General features: G+C 29.9%; 1 protein-coding gene across 2 annotated transcripts in view; it reads right to left on the bottom strand.

Annotated features, from left to right (window-relative positions):
* Positions 1-3,936: 3,936 nt before the first annotated feature.
* The window catches only part of LOC143222028 (vesicle-fusing ATPase 2-like), a 60,964-nt gene continuing 53,376 nt past the window's right edge, over positions 3,937-11,524 (bottom strand). For both annotated transcript variants that reach the window (XM_076447846.1, XM_076447845.1), the window contains exons 18-21: positions 8,906-8,985; positions 7,074-7,270; positions 5,979-6,030; positions 3,937-4,845 (exon numbers count right to left, since the gene is read on the bottom strand). In XM_076447846.1, the coding sequence (XP_076303961.1) occupies positions 4,777-4,845; positions 5,979-6,030; positions 7,074-7,270; positions 8,906-8,985 (398 nt within the window). In that variant the 3' untranslated portion in view covers positions 3,937-4,776. The remainder of the gene's footprint in view (positions 4,846-5,978; positions 6,031-7,073; positions 7,271-8,905; positions 8,986-11,524) is intronic.

Genomic DNA, 11,524 nt, shown 5'->3' with positions numbered 1-11,524 from the left:
AAGATGTCATCTAGCACAAGAACAAAGAGTGGAGGTGACTAAAACAAAATAAAATCAGACACCTTGGGGCACATGTTGATGCCCTTAACGGTGTGGAAACTGATTAATCAACCATTAGAAAGAACATCACACGTAAAACATTATAGATGGTAGAAGACACGGTATATGCCTACATGATTTTCACTCACACTCTTTCTTTCTCTCTCTCTCTCTCACACACACACACACACACATTACAAAGAATAAAATTCAGAATAAATATTAATAATACAAAAACAAACAAAAAACTGGTGATATTTTCACATACCACACATTTCCATGTGGTGACAACAAAAATGCATCATATGTGAATCTAGTCCCACAATGAGCTTTTACAGAAGAATTATCAAGAGAAATTCATTTAAAATAATCCATATAAAGACTGCAAAGGAGGTAAGAAGGTTGGGATCCATGGTTAATCCAGTATTTTTTTATAATACTTAATATCATTATTTTAAAAACTCAATATGCATTCTAATTAACTTAATAACAGCTTCATTTAAAATCAGACAAATAAAAGATCATACTAATCTATCCTGAAAGTGATTAATAGCTCCCCCCCCAAAGGAACTACAGTTAAAAATTAAACTATATAAAATGATACATTTGTGAGAAAGATAGGTTTAATACTTTTCATTCTATTGGTAGACTTAACAGTTTTTGGTTGGCTGATTGGTAATTTATTGTGCAAAACAAGGCCAGTAGAGAGCTAAGAGAATCAGTGTAAATAATACAATCTGTGTAAGCAGTGTCTCACAATAAGCATCATCAGGTCCAACCAATGTACTATCAGACTGAGGAAGAGCAAGACTGAGGTTTACCATACATAGTAAAGGGACAATTATAGTCATAGAAGCAATTGCTCTGCCAAAGACTTGATGGTCAAGAAGGCAGGGGAAGAAACAGAAGTGTTGCATGCACCAGAAAAGCACTCACCATATATTGGTAGGCAGCAAAATTCCTTCTTTATGAGTGGAGACACGTCACACTGCAGAAACACCTTGGTTGAAAAAAAATGGGTGAAAATTTCCAACTTGGGGGTGTTTTTCAATTCCCTCTCAGCAATAACTTCTCATGGAGACTTCAAAGTAGCATGGGGAGTATCCTCAATGGGTATATCCCCAATAGCCTTCAAATTCAAAAGGAATTCACTATGTTTTGGGGTAAATGTTTCTACTAAGACATCCCCAGAATGTAGCTTTTTGAGTAACTTTGTAGAACCAGCAAATCCCTCTAATCCCTTCTGAATTAAAAAAAAAAGAATAAAAGACATTTTCCCTAAAGGTTTGTTTGAGAAAATGAGGTACAGGTGCAGAATGGGGGTGGAGACTATAGTTAAAGCCTTCAAGACATGGTTGTTTACCAATAAGTTTTTTTTTTTTAGTTTTTGGAGGATTTGGGGGAATTCTGTAATTTCCTACTGTGTATTATACTACTTAACTATCATCAAATAATTACTGATGAAAATAAAATTTGTACAACATAATGTACTGTATTTAAAAGCTCAGTTGTGAAATAAGAAGAAATAGGAAAACTTTTCAATAAAATCGAAAATTACCAAACATTTATTAATTAAAAATTATATCTGAAAATGAATGGTTGGAAATTTAGAAGCATAAATGTTTTTTAGAAAGAACAACAAAGCCATTATTCACAATAAAAATCAAACAGATGTTGTATAACTGTGGCCAGAAAAATATTAGGTTCTTGAAGGAGGTCTATATTTCAATTTCCATGTTTATATAACAGAAAAAAAAAAACATTGTTCATTTTATTGTAATGTATTTACAAATTATAACAGGTTCCATATTTAATATGGTTTGAGTTTGATTGGTTTAAATTCTGCTAATTATATATACTAAAATAATGAAACTGAAAGTATGTACAAATTAAAATCAGGAACAAGTGTGTTGTAACTGCATTATGAAAATTATTAACGATTTCAGTGTTGACTCATTGTTATTTAGGGGTAGCACATAGATCAAACATCAATGCAAAACTATCAGATTCTGCCAAAACTTAGAAAAACAAAAATTAGAAAAACACAATCAAAGGAAAAACATACAACTAGGTTAACACTAAAAAAACTGTTGCATTAAGTACAATAAACATACATTTCCACTGCTGTAAATATAAGAATAACTTAATAAATTCAGTTGCATGATAACACAAGTAAATCAATCAGTCATGAATTTATATTTAATTCTAAATTTTTTTAATATACATAACAAGTTCACACCAAACAGTAGAACTTGCACATTGATAACACCAATAAATATGTTGATACAGCTAATTAATAAATTGTCAATTCAGAAATCACAGTACAAATATAAATATCAAATAATTTAGCATCTTTAGCCTTTCCATACAGATTATTACAAACAGATATTTTTATATGAAAACAAAATGTTGGCTATCACATTATATTTATGAACTTTGCAAGTGATGTCTTAGTATCTTCACTTAAATGCTACTTACTATGTACTTTTAATGACAGATTTACTTAGGCTATTAACATTTCTCATTTTCTACAAACACTTTTTCTAAACTTTTCTAGTTATGAAATATTATACACCAAGTGTGAAATTATGACAATTTACTGATTAAGTAAATAATGCCTTTTGGCATATTCATCAAAAAATCATACACCAGAATGTACTTTTCAGTGTCTAAAAGCTACCATTCACTTCTGCTCATCTTGGAAATCCAGTAACATGTTTATAACCTCTTCTTTATCTCATAACATTATTTTACAAGTTTCCACATACCACAACATGCACTTGCTACTTAATATATATTAATTTGATAATGTTTTAAAGAAAACCTTTTCATCAAATCAACAGAAGAAACAACAGATATTGCAAGAAAGGGTAACAAAAAAATATAAACAATTGACTTTCTCTTGCTTCAATATCTGTCAACCTTGTTTTACCTACTTCAGATAGAGACTGCTATAATGAAGTGTTTAATCATATATTCATATGATAGTTCTGTGTTTCACACTGAAGTATGATAAAAAGAACAGAAAAAAAGAAAAAGTTTTTATCTATAAACTCTTGAATTATAACACATCAAGTAACACTGAAATAAACAGAAAATATTATAATAAATAAGAGATTTATGCTGTTCATTTTTACACTACATTTTGTCTGGATAACTTATGATTTATGAAAAGATACAAAGCCCAAACATTTTAAAAACTACAGCACACAATAAGCACATGAACATAGAATATTTATAATGAGATCTATAGATAAGTCGAATTATTTCTACATTTTTCTTATTTGATTTGCATAACAACATATCTTCACTACAAGAAAAATTACCTGTATAAGTGTTCTGACATTGGCAATAAGTGTAAATACACTGCAATGATCAAACTATTCTATATTAAATAATACTTATGATTACATCACCTAATTTAGCAACAAGAATACTATTCATAAGTTCTATGTATATAACAGGAAAGCAATAACTAATGTTACATGAATAAAGTAAAATAATTACAATTAATTAAACAGTAATGTGATAACTAGTATGTCCTAAAGGGACAAAAAGATTTTTATACATGGTGAACACCACATTTACTTTTGTTTCTATATGTGCGTCAAACATTAATATAAAAAAAACAGTGATACACACACACATGTTATGAGCATATCATACTGCAGAACCTAACTTTACACAACTTAGTCTAGAAACTTTGCAATCCTTTTCTTCACATAGATCTAATATTTGACAAACTTATTTCACAAGTTATGTACAGCATTAGGTATTGGTTATGTTAAGATAAAAAAAGATAACATGTAATTTAATTTTTTCCCCCTATGTTAACAGTCAACCTCTCATTGAACTAAATATCTTAAATGTCTAACAACGTTTGTGAAAAACAACTCATTTTACAGGACAAAAATATCATACAATTTTATTCACTGGATCTTTGCTTACAGCTACACTAAGTAAGAACTACAGGATAACAGTTGTGGAATGTTTTTAGCTCTTGAATTAATCAATAAGTTCTTTACTGCATTCATAGTAAAATTTATGATAAATATTGAGAAATCCTTAAATATTTTATTTGATAAAATAGGGACACTTGAAAGAATCTTTACAAATGCAGTATCAAACAGATTTTTACCAGTAGGTTTCAATCTTATTCAAACAGAAATGTTTTCTATACAAAATTGCATAATTTCTTGAAAAAAAAAAACTTTTGTAGAGGAGACACCTAGTGATAATGTTAGGACTCAAACAATGTTTAGAAGAGGTACAATTTCTGGTTATCATTCTCAAGATATATGCATAAGTTGTACTTACTGTTCTAGTTAGAAGTATTTTAATGATAAGAAAATTACTAAAATGTCAAACCATTTCTGTTCATTAACTTATGTATGATTGTACTACAGCATTAGAAAAAACCTCATATTATTGACACTTTCATTTTCAATAAAAATTTTCAGAAAGATTAATAAACAATTTTTTATTAAAAAAAATATATTCCTACTCAATACCCAAGAGTATGACTACATGCTAGATATATCTGTTTATATGAAAGAGAATCAAATTTACAGATATTCTGAAGATAATAGGTAAAATTTAAATACATTTAAGTAGGCATGTTTTTATAAGCTAACTAGAGCATAAAAAACCAATTTATAGGTAACATTATAGCCTAACAGAAGTGTTAACAATGGAATGTAAGAATTAAAAGTCCACAACTGTGATAGAATTTATTTATTAAAGAAGTATAGCTCCTTCTTCTTCCAGTTTTGTGATAAACTTGATAACACGATATTCTTTGTCAGTCTGAAATTTAACAGACGTTAAGATATACCTTGTGAAAATACCAAATAAAATAACAAAACTCAAGACTTAACACACAATTAATAATAACCTTATCTTATTAGGGTAAAAGTGACAAAAAATGCATGATGTCAGGGAAATATGCTGATTTAGTAACACTTGACAGAAAGTAATAAACACCCTATAAACTTAGTGCTTTCAAAAGGTGCACCTTTCTTGTTCACGAGCAAACTGGAAATGGTGATGAAATTGAATGAGTGATATTGTGAAGATCATCTGGCCTTTCAGGAAATGTTTAGTATATTTTTCCATGTACTGTTGTGTGTTTTATTTCCATTACAATATGGCTAGTGATGAGATCATTTTGTAAAAAGTTGTTAGGGATATTATGCCTTACAAATGCTTAAAAACAAATACAATTCCTAAGTGTTTAAGTATAATAAAGATGACACCTGGAGACTAACTGAGAGAGATGTTAAGCTAATTGATTTATGCAAACAGGTGTGAAAATTATCTTAAATAAACAATACATTTTGAGAAAAATTAGAGTTCACGCTACCTAAAAGAACTAAGCTAATGATACAAATTATTTTTCTGACAGAGATAAAAATAATGATCAGAGATAACTCATACCAGGAGTTAGATTGATTTCACAAGGTTGAACAGTGTTTAGATTAATGATCAAACAAGCTTCCTTTATATCTATATCAGTTTTAATTTTGAATCCTGTTTCAGTACCACTGAGAGTAACGTTGTTAACAGAATGACTGGAATAGTGAAAGAGTTGAGCATTAAGAAATTAAGAGATATGTTTAAAAACAACTGCATATTAATATTCAATTATTAATTCAATTCTTCAATAATGTGAAAATTAACCCAATTTTGTCTTAAATATTCTTATATAAACAGAACTATCCAGGTTTTATCAAGTAAAATCATGTAATTATATTCCTAGTATTGTAGCTTCACTTATATAAATAAAAAGGGATAAAACTTAGAAGGCTGTATATTTTTCTTTCCACTTGCACATTGAAAATATAATTTATTAATTTTTTAAGATTAACAATGACCCTTCAAAAAAAACAACAAATAGTTATTCAAAGATAAATGCAAGATGACAAAAAGGCCAAGCATACCTGACGAGCCATGTCGATGTAAGCTAACAATTTCTTGATTCCTATCCACATCCTGTAATGTTGTTTTCACTTTATCTTTTTGTTAATATTATTGATATAGTAAAACTACTTTTTTGTACAACTTATGTAAAAATGAAATATTTTGTTTTTAAGAGTTAAAGGTGATTCTGAAGACAAAAATATGTTATTAACAAATTAAACTAATATCAGTTAAGTCCTTCATATTTTGAAATCCGTCTGCTGAATAATTTAGAAAAAATATATTAGCAAACAAACTTAACTATGCTGAGTAAAAGACAAAACATCATACATATAAATAAATAAGTCAACACTGTACTTGTGATTTTAATTTATTAAACATAATATGCATCTTTTTCTCTATTTGTCCTTGTTTAAGGTTATTGAATTGGAGTGAAATTCCTCCAGGGTAGTGTAATTCAGTGACAAGAAGCAAATCAAATGATAGATTGGGCTTCATAGATATGTTATTTTAAATCAAGTTTAGCAAGTTAATGCAAGTGTTATTGAATCAGATTTTATTGATGTGTGTGAAAAATCTAATAAAATGTTATAGTTGTACTATATTTTTGATCAATCTTATATGTTCTCCTTTAATTCATAACATTCAGTCTGTTTTGTGAAATGTCAAATAACCTACAGGTTATCAACTCTGTATTTAACAGTTAAAGCTATTACAAATTAACAGTGGAATTATGATGTCTTATGCTTATTGGCTAAGGTGTATTATTAATATTTGTACTTTTACAGTCTTCCCATTCTTAAGAACTACTGACAAAAAAGTAATGTAATTGAAACAATAAATAGGTAGAAATTGTGGTCACAGACAACCTACTATGACTTGAAACTATACATATATTTTAAGAATTAAAAATTATACAAATGTTTTTTATTGGTCAAAACAAGTTAAAATTGGTTCATAAACTAAAACAGTTTGCAACAACATACTAATTCTAAAGATTAATTTTAAACTACTAATTAATTTCAATATTATAAGAACTGAAATCAAATGCTAACTGAAATGTTACAATAAACTTTCTTGCTATAGAGCCTGTTACTGCTATGTTAAATACATACCTTTTACCCTCAATTATTCTGGCAATCTTGGAAAGTTCTTCTTTGTTGAAACAATCAGTTTCCTCTAGCACTGTCATCAGATGTTCAGGCAAGCTCAAGTTGGGCACATGAAGCACTGCTGTGAATGCTGTTAACATTTCCATCTCTTCTAAAACTGATTTCCGGCTAGTTGTACAGAAGATTAATAATTTCCTGCCCTTGGAAATAAATAAAGACAACTATTGTGGGTACCTCTCACAAGTGATGAACGATATAAAACAATCTTTTGATGAGATATAGTCTTTCACAAATTAAATAGAAATTGATTTGATACATTAACAACTCCAAAGCTGTTTGCTGTTGAACCTGTTTGTTCACAATATTTAAATAATAAAAAATAAAATAGGTTTAGTAAATTACATTAAATAAACCTCAGAGAACCCTAATACTTCAAACAGGTAGACCTGTTTATAGCCTAAAACATAACAGGTAAAAATTGCATGCTTGTCACAAATAATAGAAATATATTACTGAATATAAAAGATGGAAAATAAAAAAAAACTATATAAAGGTAGCAACTGAGAAGACAAAAGTTCAAAATTAATATTAACTGAAAATAAATATTTTACATGTCAAAGGTCATTCCTTTTGTTTTTAGATAAAAAATTTAATTTCTTTACATTATTTTTAATTAAATACATTGCAAATTTACATTTAATTTTGTATGAATTTGTATTACTGCCTGCTTTGTATACACAATAATACATAACAAGTATTCAATTTTCAAATTGGTCTTTTTGCCTTAAGACAGAAAGTGATTCACACCCATATAACTAACATGCAACTTCAACCCACACCTGCTTAATCAAATTCACTTCAAGTTTTTCAGCTGATATTCACTCTTTACATTTGCCTTTTTCAATTTACCTACCAAAAGGAAAAAACTACCTATCAAAATCATTAAGAGTTTTATTGTTTTTTATGCAAATATACAGTTGCTGGAAAAGTAGAAATTTAACTGCTATTAGAAACTGTGCTTATCATTTCAGTGATAATTTATGAGTAAATACACAAAGTTAGACATACATTTGTTAAAACATATACAAAATTTCAACATTTCTGGAAGAAACAAAACAAAACAAAACAAATGTAATCTTCTTTACGTTCTTTCAAAAGAGAAAATATAATACTTTATGATAAATGTTTTATTACCAAATTATAATACTTTACATTAAAATATATTAGCTACACAGTTCCTTAAACAATAGTTTAAACTTGTTTTGAGCCTCATCTTGGATCACTTGAGCAACATGAAATAGTACAAGATCTAAGCTAAGTATACATAATAACCAAACTTGACATTTAATCAGTCCACAGATAATTCAAACAACTTCTATAATGATTAACAAATCTCTTGACCAAATGATCGGCTGCTATAACAAAAGCTAAGGAAAGTAAAATAACTGATTACAGTATGCAATTACGTGATACCTTTGTGATTTAGTTCTAAAATTTAAAACATGAAATACATGCATCATGACACGTTTGTAGTATATTAATATATATATTCCAACCATGTCTGTATTTATACTATGAAAAGGAGTATGTACAATGGTAAATTAATTATACAATAAATAATTTATTAAAAACAGAACCCAGCTCTAAAACCACTATGTCACAAATGTATATTTGATCAAGAAGCATAAAAAGTGGTCTCTTCAGCTTGTTTATTTAGAAACAGATTAATCAATGAAGAATATTTCAACAAAAAACAGAGTATTTGGTTCAATCATACAACCTGGAGATTTTAAGGTATTAAGTCTGGTAACAATATTAAAAAAATTTGAAAATACCTTTGGTGGGTCTTTCTTCAACAGTACCAAAAGAGCTTGAAGGACCAGATTAGAATAACGAGGACCAATTGGACCATAGTCTTCAGGTAAGAAGTAAGAAACAGTAAATTGATTATTACTTTTTAAAACACTTGAAGTAACTTTTACACATATTATAAATGCAGAATATATCTTCACACAAGAAAAAAAAGTACTACAACAGTTGGATTGTATGCACCCATAATTTAAACGTATCTTAAAAACTGTTCATAACTGCAATTTTTCATTAAAGAAATTTACCAATATTATTCTTCAGATCAAATATTATTTTTAACAGACTAAATCTACAGATATAAATTTTAACACTAAATTTATAAAAGAAAAACATTAAAACTGCCATCTGAATTAAGTCATGTTAACATGCTTTGTTGTAGTAGCAGCTTAAAACATGGATTTCAGAACAGAAATATATGTAATTGAAGTTCCAATAATAATGTTACTTATGTAAAATATCCAAATATAAACTTTCATCTGTAAGGATTATATGACAATTTGAAACAATTGTTTAATGTAATGCTATTAAATAAGAAAGATGTGAAGTCCAATAGCTCAATAATATGTTAAATTGGTTGGTTGATTTGGAGATTTATGGCACAAAGCAAGTATGCTATCTGTGCCAAACATCTGGTAAAAAATTTAAAATTAAAGTGAATTTAGTAAAATTCATAAAAGGAAATAAAGGTAAAACAAAACAAACTTTAAAAAAAAGCATAAATAGCATAAAACCAATGTTTACATCTAGTCTACAGCATTAAGAGAAACACTACAGTGATATAAATTGCAAAGGACTTTATGTAGCATAACTGTAATTATCATAACTCGCCAGGAAGACTAACAGGCAAGTATAAAAATCACCGTCAGTCACCTGAAGTTAGCCTTTCTAGCCCTAGTTCCGAGTTATTTGACGTTATAGCCATTTTTAAAAAGTAAAGCAATAAAAGTTTTAAAAGATGGGTAGCAAAAGTTTAATAATAACTCTCCAGGATGACTAACAGATAGTTCAAATAGCAGTGTTAGTCACCTGAAGTTAGCCTTTCCAGTCCTGGTTTTGATATTACTGACATTTTCTATTTTCAAATCGAACTAGATGGACCATGATTCCTAAAAGGGAATCACATTAAAAAACGATTAATGCATAAATTAAAAAACTTAAATGGCATTAAAACCATTAATGGCCTTTAAGAAACTAAAAACATTTCCAAGATGGACAGTGTCACCATCACCAATAACACTGTCTAATGTTATGGACAAACCTTGGGACAGAACGTGTTTAAAATGGTGCCGTTGTTGAGAGTAATAATGATGGCAAGAAAGTAAATTGTGGCTTATTGTGACCAGAGTGTGACACAGACTACACATTGGTGCATCAGTTCAAAATAAAGGAAAATGATAAGTTAAAAAACTGTGACTAATGCGTAGTCTAGTTAGAATAACTTCCTCTTTCTGATCCTTATGGAAGCAAGATGGCTAAAGTCCAATATAGGGTTTTACTTGGAAAAGCTTTTTTTCATGTTGCTCATTTCAAGTCAACTGCCAGCTGGCACAGGGCCGAGCCTTGAATACAGGACCATAGTCCATGTATGGAACAGGCACACAGTAGTGACAGTGCTAGAGCAGATAGATTTAGCTGCAACCTTGGCAAACTCGTTCCCGCAAATACCAACGTGGCCTGGTATCCAGAAAAACTGGATAGAAGTATATGTTAAAAACAAATGGGTCAGTTGCTTTTGAATATCAGTGAGAACAGGGTGTGAACTAATGTGAAGCAATTCCAGGGCCAGTAGAGAACTAAGCAAGTCAGTATAAATAGTGCAGTTTGAGTACTGTTTAGCTTATATGTGATCCAGAGCAAGAGAAACGGTGTACAGTTCAGCAGTGAACCCAGAAGCTGTAGAGGGGATTCTGCAAACAACCCAAAATCACAACAAACCATAGCAGAGCCCACAGAATCACCTGATTCTGAACCATCTGTATAAATAGGAACGGAAGGATGCTTCAAAAGATGTTCAGCAAATAACAGACAGTATTTCCAATCAGGAGTGTCTACTTTTCTCAGATGACTTAAAGACAGGTCACATTTGGAGACTGCAAGAAGCCATGGTGGGATGAGCTGATCAGTGGATACAGCAATGCTATCTACGGACAGATCCAATTCATCCAACTGCACCTGGATATGAAGGCCAAAAGGAGCAATGGCAGATCATCTGTTCTGAAAAAGTATGGCTCACCAAGAAAGGAAAACACAACCCCAGGTGGGATGCCTGCTAAGGAACGAAGTTTCAAAGTATATAGTAGAGACAGTTGCAAATGGAAGAGGTGATTAGAAGGTTCATGAAACTATGTATAAGCTTTGAACTGTAGAAGTGCGAAAAGCCCCAGTGCAGAGCTGAAGTCCTTGATGATGAATGGTGTCCAGCATCTTTAAGGCCGAGGGTCTGGCAGAGCCATAGAACAGTGATCCATAGTTGAGTTTTGATCGAATAAGAGCACAATATATCTTTAGCATAGAACAGATCCACTCCCCAAATGGTGGTAGATGTTCAATGCTCTTGTACATTTGACCCATAGCTGCTTGATGTG

The sequence above is a fragment of the Tachypleus tridentatus genome, chromosome 8, assembly GCF_004210375.1.
Source record: "Tachypleus tridentatus isolate NWPU-2018 chromosome 8, ASM421037v1, whole genome shotgun sequence".
NCBI classification, from domain to species: domain Eukaryota; kingdom Metazoa; phylum Arthropoda; class Merostomata; order Xiphosura; family Limulidae; genus Tachypleus; species Tachypleus tridentatus.
The sequence above is the reverse complement of the archived record's forward strand: the minus strand, read 5'-3'. Positions and strand labels throughout refer to the sequence as shown.